We start from the raw sequence: 15,363 nt of genomic DNA, 5'->3' as shown, positions 1-15,363 counted from the left end.
TGTCTTGGGGTCCCACACGCCTTTGCTGGGGCCTTTCTAAAGTGTGCAGACAGGTCTATTTCTGTTTTTTAGGTGCTGGGGGGTGGGGCAGGATGTTGGCATTGGCCTTTGGCCAGAAGCCTGTCATGGAGATCTGAATCCATTTCCATTGCCAGCGAAACCAGGTCCAGGATGAGCTGGGGAGGGACCTGGAGGGGGCTCCTACCCCTCCAGGCATCATTCTCCCCTAGATCCCAGTGAAACCCACCCACCCAGCCCCACCCACACAGGTCGGGTCAGGCTGACCGCAGGCCTACCTAGCTGTCCTCTTCCAGAGAGGTTGAAAGCCACCAGAGGCCAGAGCTGTCCCCGGTCTGGGGAGAGTGGCCTCCTGGGCCCCCGCAGTGGAGGAGGTGGGTGGGATGTGACGCTCGAGGGGCTGAGGAGATCCTGCCTCGGAGAGATTGTGGGCAGGTGGGCTCCAGGGGGAACACCCAGCCCATGTGCCCCCAGCACCGCAGCCTGTTGGCCTCCTCCGAAGATAGAGGCTCCTTTGGGCAAGGGCAGATCTGAGCCTCGGGTGTCCTCAGAAACCAGGGTGTAAGGAAGCAGGGGGACTCCAGCTGGTGTTCTGCCCCCCCCCGACAAGCTGACCTACAGGGCCCCAGCCTGCCGTCCAGCTCACCCAGCCCCCGCCCCGCTGACCCCAATCTGCCTGCTGCAAGGGTTTAGGCATCAATACCAGAGAGCCCTTCTGTGTCCCCTCTCAGCTCTCCACCTCCCCATCCTGTTTTGAATCAGTCCCTTTTCTCCCCCCCACTAAGGACAGGGGCTTCAGGAGCACAGAGCATACAAAGGCCCCTCCACCCAAGCTGCCCTGGCACAGCCCGGTCAATAAACAGTCCCATCGAGGCGGAGTGCCTCACTGTGTGGGGGACCCCGGCCCTGTGTGTGGACGCTGGCCCGTCTGAGCTGACGCTGGTGAATCTCTGGGGTGCGCAGCTCCCCCCCCCCAAGGCTGGGCACACTCCAGGGGTCCCCTCTGCCCAGACTGAAGCTCCAGAGGGTGTAGGAGGAGGGGCCTCCCAGGTGCGGCCTGCGCTGCCGCTGCCGACAGGTAACAAGAGCCTGGGGACTTGTCTGGGGGACGCACCTGCTCCCCTCGGCGCCCCGGGCCCCAACCGCCCCGCCCAGAGGGCTTCCCCGGAGACTCTCCAGACTCCCGGCGGCGCCGCGCGGGTGGGGCCTCCCTGATGGCCAGAGCGGGGTGCAGGCGGGGCGGAAGGCTGGGACCGTGACGGCGGCCGTGTGCGTCTGGGTCCGCGGCGGCCGCGCGGGGTCCGGGTGCGCCCGCGGCGGGGACGACCAGGTGCCGGCGCCGAGCGGGCGACACGCGCGTCTCTGCGGGGCTGCGCGGGGTCCGCGGAGCGGCTGGGGGCGCGCGGCGCGGGCGCGGCGCTGGGCGCGGGGGGCGCTCCCGGCCGGGATGAGCTCACCGCAGTCGCGCCGGGGCTGAGCGCCGAGCCGGGCGGCGGCGGGGCGGGCGGCGGCTCCTCGGCGGCTCGGCGGCGGAGCCGGGCCGCGGGCCACCATGCTGGGCCTGGACGCGTGCGAGCTGGGGGCGCAGCTGCTGGAACTGCTCCGGCTGGCGCTGTGCGCCCGAGGTGAGCGGCCCGGCTGGGGCCAGGGCGGCCACGTGGGCGGGGGGCTCTGGGCGGGGGCGCTCAGCCCAGGGCGGACCCGCTTCTCCCCCGCGGAAACTTTGGGGGCGCTGGTGGGAACCTTGCGGCGCGGTCCCCCCGCCGCGCTCTGGCGAGGGTGGGGGCTTCTCCCAGGCTAGACAGTCATGGGGCAAAGGGTGAAGAGGGGGCGGGTCTGCTTGTGAAGCCAGGGCCGCAGGGGGCCCCTCTCCCCGCGGGAGCCTGTCCCCGAGGTCCGCTCTCCCTTGGGTGGGGCTCGAGCCCCTTGGGGAGGGTGAGGAGCCCGCGGAGACCTGGGCGCAGTGGGCAGGGACTCAGAGACCTGGCCCCAGGGCACCATGGGAGCCGGCTCCCAGGACTGTGCGGAGGACTGGGAGTGACCCCCATTATGGCCTGGGGACGGGGCTCAGCTGACGGGGTCTGGAGGCACCTGGGGCGGTGGCCTCAGAACATAAGCAGAGGGGTTTGGCAAGAACCAAATACCGTATGGGGCATGGTGTGGAGGAAGCCCCCGCGCCGTGGGGAGGCATTCAGGGAAGCTAGTTCCGGGCAGTGTGGCGGGGGCCCAGAGCTGTCCCAGAGCGCTGTGGGAACGGGGCCCAGGGGCCCTGCAGGGCGTCGGGGAGCAGCCTCTGCTCCAGAAATCTCAGTGGTCACCGCTCTGCAGTGTGGACCCCGGGCCCTGGGGTTGCTCCCCATCTGGGCCCTTCCCTCTCCTCACCTTTGCCCTCAGAGTCAGGGAGGGGCTCTGCACGAAGGGTCGGGCCAGGGGAAGGCGGCTGGTGCCTCCAGGGGTCCCTTGCCTCCTCTCTGGGGGCCTCCTGCACTAGCCAGGCCCCTCCTGAAGAGGCTGGGTGTGGGTGCTGGTCTGCATCTTCCTGCCCACCCGGCTCCCAGAGCCCTCACCGGCTGCCTCTTTAGTCCCCTCCTTTGGGTGGTGGGAGGCCCAGCTGGCCATATGGCAGACTCTAGCAAAGGCCAGGGTCAGCTGGCAGCAGCTGCTCACACGGCCTCCCCAAACCCCAGTCCTCCTGACCGACAAAGAGGGGGGGCAGCTGCCACCGGAAGAGGCGCTGGATGAGGCCGTGCCTGAGTACCGGGCCCCGGGGAAGAAGAGCCTCTTGGAGATCCAGCAACTGGATCCAGATGACGAGAGCCTGGTCAAGTACAAGCAGGCCCTGCTGGGGCCTGTGCCACCCGCCATGGGTATGCCTGCTCCCTGGGCCTGGGGGGAGGGCGGGGTAGGGGCACCTGTAGACTCCCGGTTTCTCTTCAGATCCAAGCCTGCCCAACGTTCAGGTGACCAGGCTGACACTGATATCTGAGCAGGCCCCGGGGCCCATCGTCATGGACCTCACAGGTAACTCCCAGATGCCTGGCGCGACACCAAGCCCCAGGCAGAGACCTCACAGGTAACCTCCCCTGCAACTGATCTTTGGGGTAGAGACCTGGGCTCATCGCCATGGACCTCTTAGGACCCAATTCCAAGTCCTCAGACTGCAGAGCCCACAGACACAGGCCCCCGTGGGGGCTCCGGGCTCAGGGTCTCATCCTCACAGGAGTTAATGCTTAGTTGCACTTTCCCTAACAGGGGAGTTGGCTGCGCTGAAAAACCAGGTGTTTGTCCTGAAGGAGGGTGTTGATTACAAAGTGAAGATTACCTTCAAGGTGAGGGAGCTGTCCTGAGGGACACCAGCCAGCCCCAGGCCCAGCCCCAGAAGTTCCCGTTAACACTTTCTGTCCCTCAGGTCAACAAGGAGATCGTCAGTGGACTGAAGTGTCTGCATCACACCTACCGCCACGGCCTGCGAGGTGAGGGCGGGGTGCAGGGGGCAGCGGGGGGGGAGCTTTGTGGAGGGCAGAGGGCAGCCCCCAGTGCCCTCGTTCCCCTGCAGTGGACAAAGCCGTCTACATGGTGGGCAGTTACGGCCCGAGCGCCCAGGAGTATGAGTTCGTGACTCCGGTGGAGGAGGCGCCCCGAGGCGCGCTGGTGCGGGGTGCCTACGTGGTCACGTCCTTCTTCACTGATGACGACAGGACCGCCCACATGTCCTGGGAGTGGGGCCTCCACGTCTGCCAGGACTGGGAGCGCTGAGCACCCCACCCCGGGGCCTCTTCCCACTGGCCTCCCCGCTTCTGTCAGCTGCTGCAAGGGACCCCTGAGCGTTCCCCAGCCCCTCAGTGACCAGAACCCCACCCCGTCCTGTACCGGGATGCCCCCCCCAGGCCTGGCACTGTGCCCTGAACAGTCCTATTAAACGTCGCTCTGTCTCGGTGCCCTTGGTGTCGCCTGTCTGCCTCCCCTCCCTGGGCGGCGGCGGGGGGGGTGCTTCTGGCCTTATCTCTCCTGCGAGCAGGCCCGGGTGCCACGTGGCGGCCGCTGCTTGGCCCCCTGCCCCCTTATCTGCCCCCGCCCCAGGGGCCCCCACACCATCATGGATGGCCAGCTCCTGCCGGTGCTGGTGCTGCTACTCGGGGCCTCAGGCCTGTGCGAACAGGGGCTGGGGCCTGGGGGTCCCTTGGAGGAGCCCCCAGAGGAGAAGCCCCCTGAGGAGAAGCCCCCAGAGGAGAAGCCCTCCGAGGAGGAGCCCCTGGAGGAGGATAGGGTCTTGGTGCTGAGCCAGCAGACCCTGGGCCAGGCCTTGCAGGAGCACCCAGCCCTGCTGGTGGAATTCTGTGAGTGCCGGGCCAGCGTGGCTGGGGACCCGCAGGGGCCGCCCGGGTGCTCTGCTCCACCTTCGCTGTGCTCCTGGGGCTCCGTCAGAGCCCTGGGGCAGAGCTGGGCCTGGGATCCAGACTCACGGTGGGGAGGCACAGGTGCAGGGGAGAGCCAGTCAGGTGTCCCCCAGGCTCTTCCGTGAAGGGCCAGCCAGCACTCAGGTTTGCACGCGTCCATCTGGGGTTGTACAGCCCATTCACAGGCAGGAGCCACTCCCAGCCGGTAGGCCTCCACAGGCAGACGGCGGGAGCTGGCCTCAGGGGTGGCCACAGAAGATCCGTCCCAAACCCACTCTGGGGACAGTGCTGGCCACTGCAGTCCCACGCGGGGGCCCTCAAGGAGTCTGGCCTCCGGGGCTCGGGCTCTGTGTGGCCGAGGCTCAGGTAGGCCCCTGGCGAGGGGGGTGTGGACTGGACGTGTTGCTCCCTGCCGGATCTTGAGTGGAGCTGGCCCCGAGGTCGGCCGGCTCTGGCCGGGCCGGAGCAGGGGCTGTGGCGGGGGTGGTGAAGGCCTGCGCGCTCATGGGTCTGTCCTCCAGATGCCCCGTGGTGTGGGCACTGCAGGGCCCTGGCCCCTGAGTACAGGAAGGCGGCCGCCCTGCTGGCAGCAGAGTCAGCCAGAGTCACACTGGCCAAGGTGGATGGGCCCGCGGAGCCAGAGCTGGCCAAGGAGTTTGCGGTGACAGAGTACCCCACGCTCAAGTTCTTCCGAGACGGGAACCGCACACACCCGGAGGAGTACACTGGTGCGGGGCGGGCAAGGAGAGGGCGGGCGAGGGGGCGGCGGGCGGCAGAGGCTGGGCCTCAGCTGAGGGATCTCCGCAGGCCCCCGGGAGGCTAAGGGCATCGCTGAGTGGCTGCGGCGGCGGGTGGGGCCCAGCGCCAGGCGGCTGGAGGACGAGGAGGACGCTCGCGCACTCATGGACGCCCAGGATGTGGTGGTCATCGGCTTCTTCCAGGTGCGCTGAGGGCCGGGGCCGGGCCTGGGAGCAGGGTGTGGGCCCTGCGGCCTCACAGGCCCGGGCCCCTCAGGACCTGCAGGACAGGGACGTGGCTACCTTCCTGGGCCTGGCCCAGGACGCTCTGGATATGACCTTTGGCCTCACCGACCGGCCGCAGCTCTTTCAGAAGTTCGGCCTCACCAAGGACACGGTGGTCCTCTTTAAGAAGGTGGGTCAGGTGGGCTCAGGGAGGAGCCGGGGTGGGGGCGCTGGTTCCCATTGACCCACCGGCGTTGTCCAGTATGACGAAGGGCGGGCGGACTTCCCAGTGGACAAGGAGCTGGGCCTGGACCAGGGGGACCTGTCTCGCTTCCTGCTCACGCACAGCATGCGCCTGGTCACAGAGTACAGCAGCGAGGTGAGCGGGCTGCCGGGCAGGTGCGGGGAGTGGGTGGTGGCCGTGGGGGCCTCCACGAGCTCCACCTGCCCCTGCAGACGTCCTCGAAGATCTTTGCGGCCAGGATCCTTAACCACCTGCTGCTGTTCGTCAACCAGACGCTGGATGCCCACCGGGAGCTGCTGGCAGGCTTCCAGGAGGCGGCTCCCCGTTTCCGGGGGCAGGTACTGGCTGGGCCTAGGGGCTGGGGTGGTGGGGCTGCGGGGAGCCCACGCGGACCCCCTGCCGGCAGGTGCTGTTCGTGGTGGTGGACGTGGGCGCCGACAATGACCACGTGCTCCAGTACTTTGGCCTCAAGGCCCAGGAGGCCCCCACCCTGCGCTTCATCAACATCGAGACCACCAAGAAGTACGCACCAGAGCATGGGGCACCGGTCACCGCTGCCGCCATCACAGACTTCTGCCGCGCGGTCCTGGGTGGAGGGATCAAGGTCAGTGGTGGCCTGCCCATGGGGTGGGAGCAGCAGCTACCAGGAGAGACCCCCGGTGAAACCCCTGGCCCTGTTCCCCTAGCCCTATCGCTTGAGCCAGGAGGTCCCCCCAGACTGGGACCAACGGCCAGTCAAGACCCTCGTGGGCAAGAATTTTGAGCAAGTGGCTTTTGATGAGACCAAGAACGTGTTTATCAAGTTTTGTGAGTGTGGCTGTGGCAGGTGGCGGGTGGCGGGCAGCAGGTGGCGGGGGCCCTGCTGCCTGTGCTGACGTGTCCCGTCCTAGACGCCCCGTGGTGCGCCCACTGCAAGGAGATGGCCCCGGCCTGGGAGGAGCTGGCCGAGAAGTACAGGAACCACGAGGACATCGTCATCGCTGAGCTGGATGCCACAGCCAACGAGCTGGAGGCCTTTCCTGTGCACGGTTTCCCCACCCTCAAGTACTTCCCAGCAGGGCCCGGTCGGAAGGTGCGGCCTGGGCTCAGTCTGGGTGCTTCCGCCCTCGGCTGGTGGTGAGCATGGCCTCGGAGGGTCAGCCTTGGGTCCAGGAGGCGGGGTCCCCAGACCATGTCCCTCCTCAGGTGATTGACTACAAAGGCGCCAGGGACCTGGAGACCTTCTCCAAATTTCTGGACAGTGGGGGCGAGCTGCCCGCAGAGGAGCCTGCGGAGGTGCCTGGAGCCACCTTCCCGGTGGGTGTCTGTCCCCAGGCTCCAGGCCTCGGGCCAGTCCTCTGGAGGGTAGCTGTGGGCGGGCATGGGGGGCGCTGGGCGGAGGGTATGGCATCCAGCTGGGTCTCTGTGACCCTTGCCAGAAGCCAGAAAACACCACAGAACCCAGGGACGAGAAGCCAGGAAACACCACGGAGCCCAGGGACGAGCTATAGCTGCCCGCCGTCAGCACCCACCCAGGAGCCATGTCCGGGGCCGTGAGAGCAGCCGTGTGAATAAAGAGCTCTGGTCCTGGACTGTGTGTGGTTCCTAAGAAGGGCAGCTCTCATCTTGGTGTGGGCCCCATTTCAGCCCCCGGGGTGTCCTCATCCTGGGTGGGGCCCAGCCCTCCTGATGGGCACCTAGGTCCAGCCTGGGTCTGCAGCCTCACCGGGGCAGGAAAGGAGGCCCACAGCACTGCTGCTGTGTTGGCCCTGCCCTCTCCCCCAAGCTGCCAGTGTGGCTCCGTGCCCCCACCCCATGCCCCACGAGGCTGGGCCCGACCTTGAATGCTGCTTGAGAGGCAGGGCACATATGCCGGGAGCCCAGCAACCATGTTGGACAGTGCAGTCCACGGCCAGGGAAGGTTCAAAAATGGTTTTATTTCATTATTATCCAAGTACCTTTGAAAAGATAATTGTACAAGTCAGCGCATGAAAAAACGGGCTCAGGGCAGCCCCCCACTGGTGCGGGCCTGAGAAATGTACATATTTACAGGGGCCCTGGGGAGGGCAGCCCGGACCCACTGAGCCGGCTCGGGCCTCGGTGCTCGGCGCCGGGCCCACACAGTGGCAGGCCAGAGACAAGCTGGTTGAAGGCACTCGGTGACATGGAAAATGGACAGAGGCCCCAGAGCCCCTGCACCATGGCTCTGGGGCAGGCCACAGCGGGCAAACGCCAGGGGCGTCTGCTTAGCAGCACGGGGTCGCTGGGCAGGGTCTCCAGGTGGCCCCATGGCGGGCTCCCCACAGGTGCGGGCTAGCGCGCATCTCAGGGAGCAGGGGCCCCGGCGGACTCCCGCCCTCCTGGACACACAGGGGCTGCCTGGACAGGCACACTGCCCCGCCAGCAGCTGCGCCCACTGCACGCGCGCGAGCGGGCAGCGCGGCACGGGCCTTTGTGGAGCCCGGGGGCGCAGCGGCCAGGCCGCCGGTCAGTCCACCTTCTCCACTTTGCCAATGACCTTCTCCTCGAAGACGGGCAGCACAGCCGCGTCCTCACGCACCTCCTCGAACACCACGCCACACTCGAACTCGTCGCTCACTTTCTTGAAGTAGAACCTGTGGTCGGGAGGAGGCACTGAGGGTGGTGGGGCCAGGCAGCCAGGTGGCCGCCCCCAGCACCTCCTGCAGGCCCACGAGCTGGTGGCTGAGGCCCTGGTGCCTGAGCGCTGGCGCCAGATGCTTGCAGGTCCCTGCCCCAGCCTCTGCAGGGAGAGGTGGGTGGGCTCAGGGTTCCCGTTCCCTCCACTGGCTACTGCGCGCACTCGGCCCTGCAGCCCCCAGTGGGGTTTCCCAGCCACTCAGTGGACGGAGGAAAGCATGCAGGCAGGCTCCCCGTGGACTGGCCCCAGACCAGACCCCACCGGCCCCAGCGTGTTCTGCAGTGCCCCTAGCGGTCTCCAGGGCGGACCTGCAGTGGGGGCCTGGCTTCCGCAGTCCCATAGAAACACCTGGGTCAGGAAGTCAACACAAGGCCGGCTCGGGCTGCACCAGCGTGGGTGCCCTGGCTGGCCTGCAGGACCTGGTCCCTGAACCGAGGCCACACACGCCTCGCCTGTTGTAGGGGGCACGACAGCAGCCCACGGCCAGGCAGACGGGGGTGGGACTCAACAGGAGGGGAGCACACGGCCCTGTGCTGCGAGGCCCCGGCCTCTCACCTGTAGTTGCCCTTCTTGGTCAGCAGCTCCTTGAACTGGCCCAGGGTGACTGCGCGGCCCCGCACCAGGGTCCGGTAGGGGATGGGCTCTCCACAGAAGTAGTAGGCCACGACGATGCTGTCGCATGGCTGGGCACTCCCACCGCCCGCCTTCCTCTGTGATTTCGTCCTGAGGGCCGAGAAGCATTGTGACCGCTGGGGCTGGGGCCCTACCAGTTGCCCCAGAAGATGACAGGGCAGAGCCTGCAGGGTGGGCTGCACCTCACTTGGAAACGCTGTGCGTCCACAGGCCCCGCTGCCCACCCTGCCCCAGCCAGGCCCACCCCTGGGGGCTCGCCCTGCACATTTCCACTCTGTGCCAGCCCAGACCGAGACGCAGACACAGCCAGCCATCTGCCGCTGCCGCCACCCACTTCAAGGGCCTGGTCTCACTGTGGGGGTGGAACCACCACGCAGACCACGTGAAACGGGCGAGCAGGCTTCTCAGGAGGACCCCACGGTAGGCGCCTCTGCTGGGTGGCTCAAGATGGCTGGCCCCTGGCTCTGCGATAGCAGGCTGGGTGGCTCAGCCCGTGTCCCTGTGAAGCCACCTTCAGAAACACCCCAAGGCTGGGGATTGGACAGCAGAACTGCTGGACCCGGAAATGGACTCGCCTCACAGCAGAGAGCTGCTCACAAGACCAGAGGCGGCAGCCAGCCCCTTCTTCAGAAAGGACTGAGGCCCGAGGCGCCTCCTGCACAGGCAGCGAGGGGTTTCCTCTTGACGGGCGGCGCCTGTGCCCTCCTGAGTCCTGTCCAATGACCACCCCGGCTGCCCAGTGGGCCCAGGCGCAGCCCTTGGCTCTGGCCAGATGGGCGGCCAGTGTTGCGTCAGGAAGGCCCCGAGTCATAGCAGGCTCTCCTCTCCGTGGGGACCCCCCACAACGGTGCTCCTGGTCACATAGCAGGCGGTCACCTCAGCTGAGCGGCCGCCCCCAGCTTGAGCCAGGCTCCTGACACCGGCTTCCCTTCCTTTGGTCCTGTGACCTCAGGCCTGGCCCAACCCAGGAGCTGTCTGGGATTCCCACGGGGTCCATTCTCTACACAAGAGCACCCCCCACAAAGAGTAGCAACAGGGAGGCTCAGAGCAGGGCCCTCAGCCGCGCACGACGAAGGACTGGGGGGTCGGCTGGCAAGGGCTGAGTGGGGGCCCCTCTTTCTGCTCAGGGACAAGGTGGCCCGTGCTGTCCACATACGGCCCTCAGGCCCTGGACGCCCAGCCCGGCCAGTGTGCACGGGCATGGACCACCCGCTCCCACACTGCATATGAGACCAGAGCTGGCTCGCTGTGCACACGGCACCCAGGGCCCGCGCTTTGGTCAGCAGTGCCCAAGGGAGTCAGGGCCACAGCCCCGAGCCCATCACACCAGGCAGGTCACTGCAGCGAGGGCCGAGGCCTCGTGTGGGGCATGAAGCCTTGTGCGGGACGCACAGACCCCTCTCAGGCCCGTCACTCGCTGTCCCCACGTGGACAGCCAGGGCTCCTCTCACAGACACACTAGTAGCCCCAGCTCCTCAGGCGCGGCGCCCATGCTCCCGTCGCGGGCCGGCCGGCACTGGGAGGACCCAGGGGGGCGCACGTACTCTGTCTCGGAGAGCTCCAGGTCGGACACCGCCGGCACGGCGCTCAGCACGGGCGTGCACGCTGGCCTGACACAGCAGCGCCCCCGCTGGATGACCTCCTGCACATACCTAGGGAACAACGCGCAGTGAGCCGGGCCTCCAGCAGCGCTTAGCTCAGCCACACTCCGCAGCAAAGAGGAGGTGCCCGCTGCGTGTGGCTGGCAGGACAGCAGGCCCTCGAGGTTGTGGAGCTGGAGGTCAGGGCTCTGTCAGAGCAGGCGGGACACCAGCGCTTCTGCCCACCAGGTCTTTACCAGGCAGACTTCAGGCTCCTGAAACCCGCAGGTGCCTGCTGCTCCGTGCACTCAGAGGAGCCTTAGCCTCCAGAGGGGAGCAGGCCCCGACCTGGCCCTGCAGCTCAGTCACTGCCAGCTTAAGAGGGCTCACCACCCACTGCTCCCGTCCCAGGGCCATCCACCTCGGCTGCGATGCTCCGCGGCCCTGACGTGACGTCTATTTTGACTGCTCTGGGTGGGGTCACCCCAAGAGGAGGGCCCAGCGGACCTCTGCTCTGGGGTCTTTGCTGTCTACAAAAGGCGCACACGTGCTGGACCGACCAGTGTGGAGCGCCCGAGCCGGCCCTGTGGCTCAGCTGTGTCACAGCCAGACAGGACCTGCCACTGGGCAGGGCCCGCGGGTGCTGGCACAAAGAGCAGACCAAGGAGACAAGACCACAAGCAGGGAGCCCTGCAGGGGCAGGCGTGGCAGGGCGGCCCCGCTGCTGCCCTCCACCCTCCAGCTCACGGGCCGGCCCGCCAGGCCTCAGGCACCGCCCTCTCCCCGGGCCACGCAGACCAGCAAGACCTCAGTGTGTGACACGGCTGCTGTAAACAGGGTCACCTTCAGTGACCAGGGACATGCATGGGCCTCCCGCAGGGTGGCAGGCTGGGGCAGGTCTGCACCTGGGCGCTGGCTTCCCCAGAGCAGCATGGACTCTGCAGCGAGGCCCGGCCCCAGGAGCCTAGCTGACTGAAGACTGGACACGTAACACCCGGGACGTGTAACACCCGTAACACCAGGGACTAGTAACACCCGGGACGGTGCCGCCATCCGGCAACCACACTCCTGTCTCCAGGCCCTCAGAGCCCGGACCACCTTGGAGTCCCGAGTGGCTGGCACACCCAGGAAAGTGACCGCAAAGGCCCCACGGCCAGGGTCCAGTGTGGAGGGATGACCTACCCCACGAAGGGCCGCACCGGCTCTGACAGCCACGCAGGGTGCCGCGAGGAGGGCCGTGGGGCTGGGCTCTCAGCACCGAGAGTGAGACACCAGGGCTCCCCAGCATGGCTGGGAACACCAGGCCCCTTCGCAGACGCGGTGGGCCTCACCGGCAACCTGAGCGCAGCCGCAGGCCAGCCAAAGCGCAGAAGGGCTCTCGCCCCGGACGGATGCTGCGAGGACCACGCACCTCTGCTTCGAGGGCGCCTTGCTGGCCCTCTTCTCCTCCTCCTCCAGGCGCCGGCGTGCCTCCTCCAGCTGTGTCAGGGGGTTGGGGGCGGGGTTGGGCGGCATTGTGGGGTCTTGAATGAAGAGATGCGACGGCTGCACCGAACTCCGGAGCTGGGCGCTGACCCAGGGGTGCACGGCCCCGGGGCGCTCAATGGACAGGGGCCTGGAGCTCTCGTGGGCCTGCTGCTTCTTAGCCCCGGACGACCTTCGGAGACAAGAGAAGCAGGTGAGCCGCGCCCAGGCCCTGCACAACCCCTACCCCTGATGCACAGCCTTTCTGGAGACCTGCTCTGCACCGTGCTCATCGCTTTCTGAAATGTAAATCATACCCTATGTGGACATTTTCTTAATGTTTCCCCACGAAGTGTTCTTTTACATAAAGGTTTTTTGCTTTTGAAAAGTATTTTGATATTAGAATAAGTGTTCTTGGGACTTCCTGGAGGTCGGATGGCTAAGACTCCCAGCCCCCAATGCCGGGGGCCTGGGTTTGATCCCTCGTCGGAGAACTTGCTCTCACATGCCCCAACCACGACCCAGGGCAGCCAAACAAACGAAAGCTCAACTTTCATCATTCCTTTAAAATATAAATAAATAAGTTTTCTTTTTGTGAAAAACTTGAAACGTTCATGAAATTCTAAGAAAAAAATAAACATGATTTAGCGACAGCCACTCAGTACGTTCCGCGCGCTTCCTTCCCCACTGAGAGCACCTGCCACGGTTGGCATAATTCTGATCACGCGCTGTTTCCTGCCTTTCCTCCACGTGATGCCACCTTCCCCGCCATCAGACACCAAGAACCTTCTACATCTGCGTGACCTGCCATCACTCAACCACTGCATGGAATTCGAGTGAAAACACTGCCTCTCTCAGCTGGACTAGAGGCTTCAGAAGGGGGGCGTGTCCCCAGGAGCAAAATGAGGGAATTCCAGGAATGGCACCCCGGGGGAGAGGGCTGACTCAGCACGTGATGTGACCTGCCCCATGGGGAGGTGGACTCCTCCTAGGACCCATGAGGCCCCCACCTCCTCACTCCCTGCTCTATGCCCTGCCCCCAGGTCCACAGACCCCAGAAAGGCCTGCACGATGGAGCCCACGGCGCACCCAGGACACTGCTTCCAGGCTCATCTTCCCACAGAAACCCTCCAGCTGCGGGGGGCCAACGGCCAAGCACCGAGCCACCAGGACAGGGTTTGTGAGTGCGGAGGGTCTGGACCCAAGAGCGCAGGACCAGGGAGCCCACGCCCGGCCCCGAAGCCCAGGCCCCTGCCCACCCCTCCCCACCACGGACAGGACGGGGACACTGAAGCTGACACGGAGCGGGGGCCCGGGGCAGAGGCATGTTCTCTGGCAGCTGGGGTCAAGGAGGCCAGCTCAGAGGCTCCTCCTGGAGGGGCGGCCACAGGGCTGTAGGATCCTGCCCAGTGGGGCTACAGCAGCTGACCCCACCAGTGGGCATTCCTGCCCGGGACACTGACGTTGTCACCAATGCCCACCCCGTCACAGGGCCCAAAAAGGAAGGGTTGACCTCACGCTGCCATGGGCTGGCCCTGGTCCCACGGGCACATGGCCTGCACAAACTGCCGCCTGGCACTGACAGTAGGCTCTAGAGCTGGCAGGGACTCAGAGCCGGGGGGATGAGGACTCAGAGCCAGGGAGAGGGGGATTCAGAGCCAGGGGGAGGGGGATTCAGAGCCGGGGTGGGGGATTCAGAGGCGGGGTGGGGGTACTCAGAGCTAGAGGTGGGGAACAGAGCTGGGGACACAGGGACTCAAGAGCCGGTGGGGAGGAGAACTCGGGGGTGGGGGGACTCAGAGTCGGGGGGGTAGGACTCAGAGCTGGGGTGGGGGGACTCAGAGCCAGGGGATGGGGGACTCAGAGCCGGAGCAGGGGAGGACTGAGGGGCAGGGGAGGACTCAGAGCTGGGGGGTGGGGACTCAGAGCCAGGGGCGGGAGGAATCAGAGCCAGGGTGAGGGGAGGACTCAGAGCCGGGGTGAGGGGAGGACTCAAGAGCCGGGGTGAGGGGAGGACTCAGAGCCGGGGGTGGGGGACTCAGAGCCGGGGGGTAGGACTCAGAGCTGAGGGTGGGAGGACTCAAAGCCAGGGGGAAGGGGGCTCAGAGCCGGCGGGAGGGAAGGACTCAGAACTGGGGTGAGGGGACTCAGAGCCAGGGCAGGGTGGGGGACTCAGAGCCAGGGCGAGGGGAGGACTCAGAGCCGGGGGTGGGGGACTCAGAGCCAGGGACGGGGAAGACTCAGAGCCACGGCGAGGGGAGGACTCAGAGCCGGGATTGGGGGACTCAGAGCTGGGGGTGGGGGACTCAGAGCCAGGGCGAGGGGAGGACTCAGAACTGGGATTGGGGGACTCAGAGCCGGGATTGGGGGACTCAGAACTGGGATTGGGGGACTCAGAGCCGGGGCGAGGGGAGGACTCAGAGCCAGGGCGAGGGGAGGACTCAGAGCCAGGGCGAGGGGAGGACTCAGAACTGGGATTGGGGGACTCAGAGCCAGGGCGAGGGGAGGACTCAGAGCCGGGGCGAGGGGAGGACTCAGAGCCGGGATTGGGGGACTCAGAGCCGGGGCGAGGGGAGGACTCAGAGCCAGGGCGAGGGGAGGACTCAGAGCCAGGGTGAGGGGAGGACTCAGAACTGGGATTGGGGGACTCAGAGCCGGGGTGAGGGGAGGACTCAGAGCCGGGGGTGGGGGACTCAGAGCCATGGGGGAGGGGAGGACTCAGAGCCGGGGGTGGGGGACTCAGAGCCATGGGGGAGGGGAGGACTCAGAGCCATGGGGGAGGGGAGGACTCAGAGCCGGGATTGGGGGACTCAGAGCTGGGGCGAGGGGAGGACTCAGAGCCAGGGCGAGGGGAGGACTCAGAACTGGGATTGGGGGACTCAGAGCCAGGGCGAGGGGAGGACTCAGAGCCGGGGCGAGAGGAGGACTCAGAACTGGGATTGGGGGACTCAGAGCCGGGGCGAGGGGAGGACACAGAGCCGGGATTGGGGGACTCAGAGCCGGGGCGAGGGGAGGACACAGAGCCGGGATTGGGGGACTCAGAGCTGGGGGTGGGGGACTCAGAGCCAGGGCGAGGGGAGGACTCAGAGCCAGGGCGAGGGGAGGACTCAGAACTGGGATTGGGGGACTCAGAGCCAGGGCGAGGGGAGGACTCAGAGCCGGGATTGGGGGACTCAGAGCCGGGGGTGGGGGACTCGGCCAGGGGAGGACTCGGCCGGGGGAGGACTCGGCCGGGGCCCTCACCCGTGGCCCGCCTTCCGGTGCCGGCTGATCTCCTTCTCGCCCTCGATGATCCACTGCATGATCTTCTGGTTCTTCTCCGCATCCTCAGCCGGGCCTGGCGCCTCTGTGCTGCTGCTCTTCCCCAGCTCCGCCTTCTTGGAGTTTCTCTTAGAGGTCGTGCCCGCCTTCCCGCTGCAAGAGCAAG

At 66.6% G+C, this 15,363-nt stretch overlaps 3 protein-coding genes across 6 annotated transcripts in view; 2 read left to right on the top strand and 1 right to left on the bottom strand.

Annotated features, from left to right (window-relative positions):
* The first annotated feature begins 1,570 nt into the window (after positions 1–1,570).
* Positions 1,571–3,774, top strand: ARHGDIG (Rho GDP dissociation inhibitor gamma). Its single transcript, XM_068969156.1, has 6 exons — positions 1,571–1,643; positions 2,706–2,885; positions 2,956–3,039; positions 3,271–3,347; positions 3,428–3,491; positions 3,575–3,774. Exons 1-6 carry the CDS (start codon positions 1,571–1,573, stop codon positions 3,772–3,774), a joined length of 678 nt encoding a protein of 225 aa, XP_068825257.1.
* A 340-nt stretch (positions 3,775–4,114) lies between these two features.
* Positions 4,115–7,111, top strand: PDIA2 (protein disulfide isomerase family A member 2). Its single transcript, XM_068968434.1, has 11 exons — positions 4,115–4,482; positions 4,962–5,143; positions 5,223–5,356; positions 5,430–5,567; positions 5,640–5,756; positions 5,834–5,959; positions 6,028–6,225; positions 6,308–6,428; positions 6,512–6,693; positions 6,807–6,917; positions 7,040–7,111. Exons 1-11 carry the CDS (start codon positions 4,115–4,117, stop codon positions 7,109–7,111), a joined length of 1,749 nt encoding a protein of 582 aa, XP_068824535.1.
* Positions 7,112–7,699: 588 nt separating this feature from the next.
* AXIN1 (axin 1) overlaps positions 7,700–15,363 on the bottom strand; it is a 34,992-nt gene continuing 27,328 nt past the window's right edge. For 2 of the 4 annotated variants that reach the window (XM_068967589.1, XM_068967585.1), the window contains exons 6-10: positions 15,180–15,350; positions 11,884–12,129; positions 10,437–10,544; positions 8,815–8,982; positions 7,700–8,215 (exon numbers count right to left, since the gene is read on the bottom strand). In XM_068967589.1, the coding sequence (XP_068823690.1) occupies positions 8,089–8,215; positions 8,815–8,982; positions 10,437–10,544; positions 11,884–12,129; positions 15,180–15,350 (820 nt within the window). In that variant the 3' untranslated portion in view covers positions 7,700–8,088. The remainder of the gene's footprint in view (positions 8,216–8,814; positions 8,983–10,436; positions 10,545–11,883; positions 12,130–15,179; positions 15,351–15,363) is intronic. The other 2 variants (XM_068967587.1, XM_068967588.1) reach the window with 1 other exon arrangement.

Source organism: Capricornis sumatraensis, chromosome 3 (genome assembly GCF_032405125.1).
Source record: "Capricornis sumatraensis isolate serow.1 chromosome 3, serow.2, whole genome shotgun sequence".
Taxonomy (NCBI): domain Eukaryota; kingdom Metazoa; phylum Chordata; class Mammalia; order Artiodactyla; family Bovidae; genus Capricornis; species Capricornis sumatraensis.
The sequence above is the reverse complement of the archived record's forward strand: the minus strand, read 5'-3'. Positions and strand labels throughout refer to the sequence as shown.

Excerpts from the sequence above, each read along its gene's own strand:
- ARHGDIG (XM_068969156.1), top strand. The coding sequence starts at position 1,571 with ATGCTGGGCCTGGACGCGTGCGAGCTGGGGGCGCAGCTGCTGGAACTG. Across the intron at positions 3,040-3,270 it reads CATCGTCATGGACCTCACAG|GGGAGTTGGCTGCGCTGAAA; the intron begins GTAACTCCCAGA and ends TTTCCCTAACAG. Across the intron at positions 3,348-3,427 it reads AAGTGAAGATTACCTTCAAG|GTCAACAAGGAGATCGTCAG; the intron begins GTGAGGGAGCTG and ends TCTGTCCCTCAG.
- PDIA2 (XM_068968434.1), top strand. The coding sequence starts at position 4,115 with ATGGATGGCCAGCTCCTGCCGGTGCTGGTGCTGCTACTCGGGGCCTCA. Across the intron at positions 5,960-6,027 it reads CTCCCCGTTTCCGGGGGCAG|GTGCTGTTCGTGGTGGTGGA; the intron begins GTACTGGCTGGG and ends CCCTGCCGGCAG. Across the intron at positions 6,429-6,511 it reads GAACGTGTTTATCAAGTTTT|ACGCCCCGTGGTGCGCCCAC; the intron begins GTGAGTGTGGCT and ends GTCCCGTCCTAG.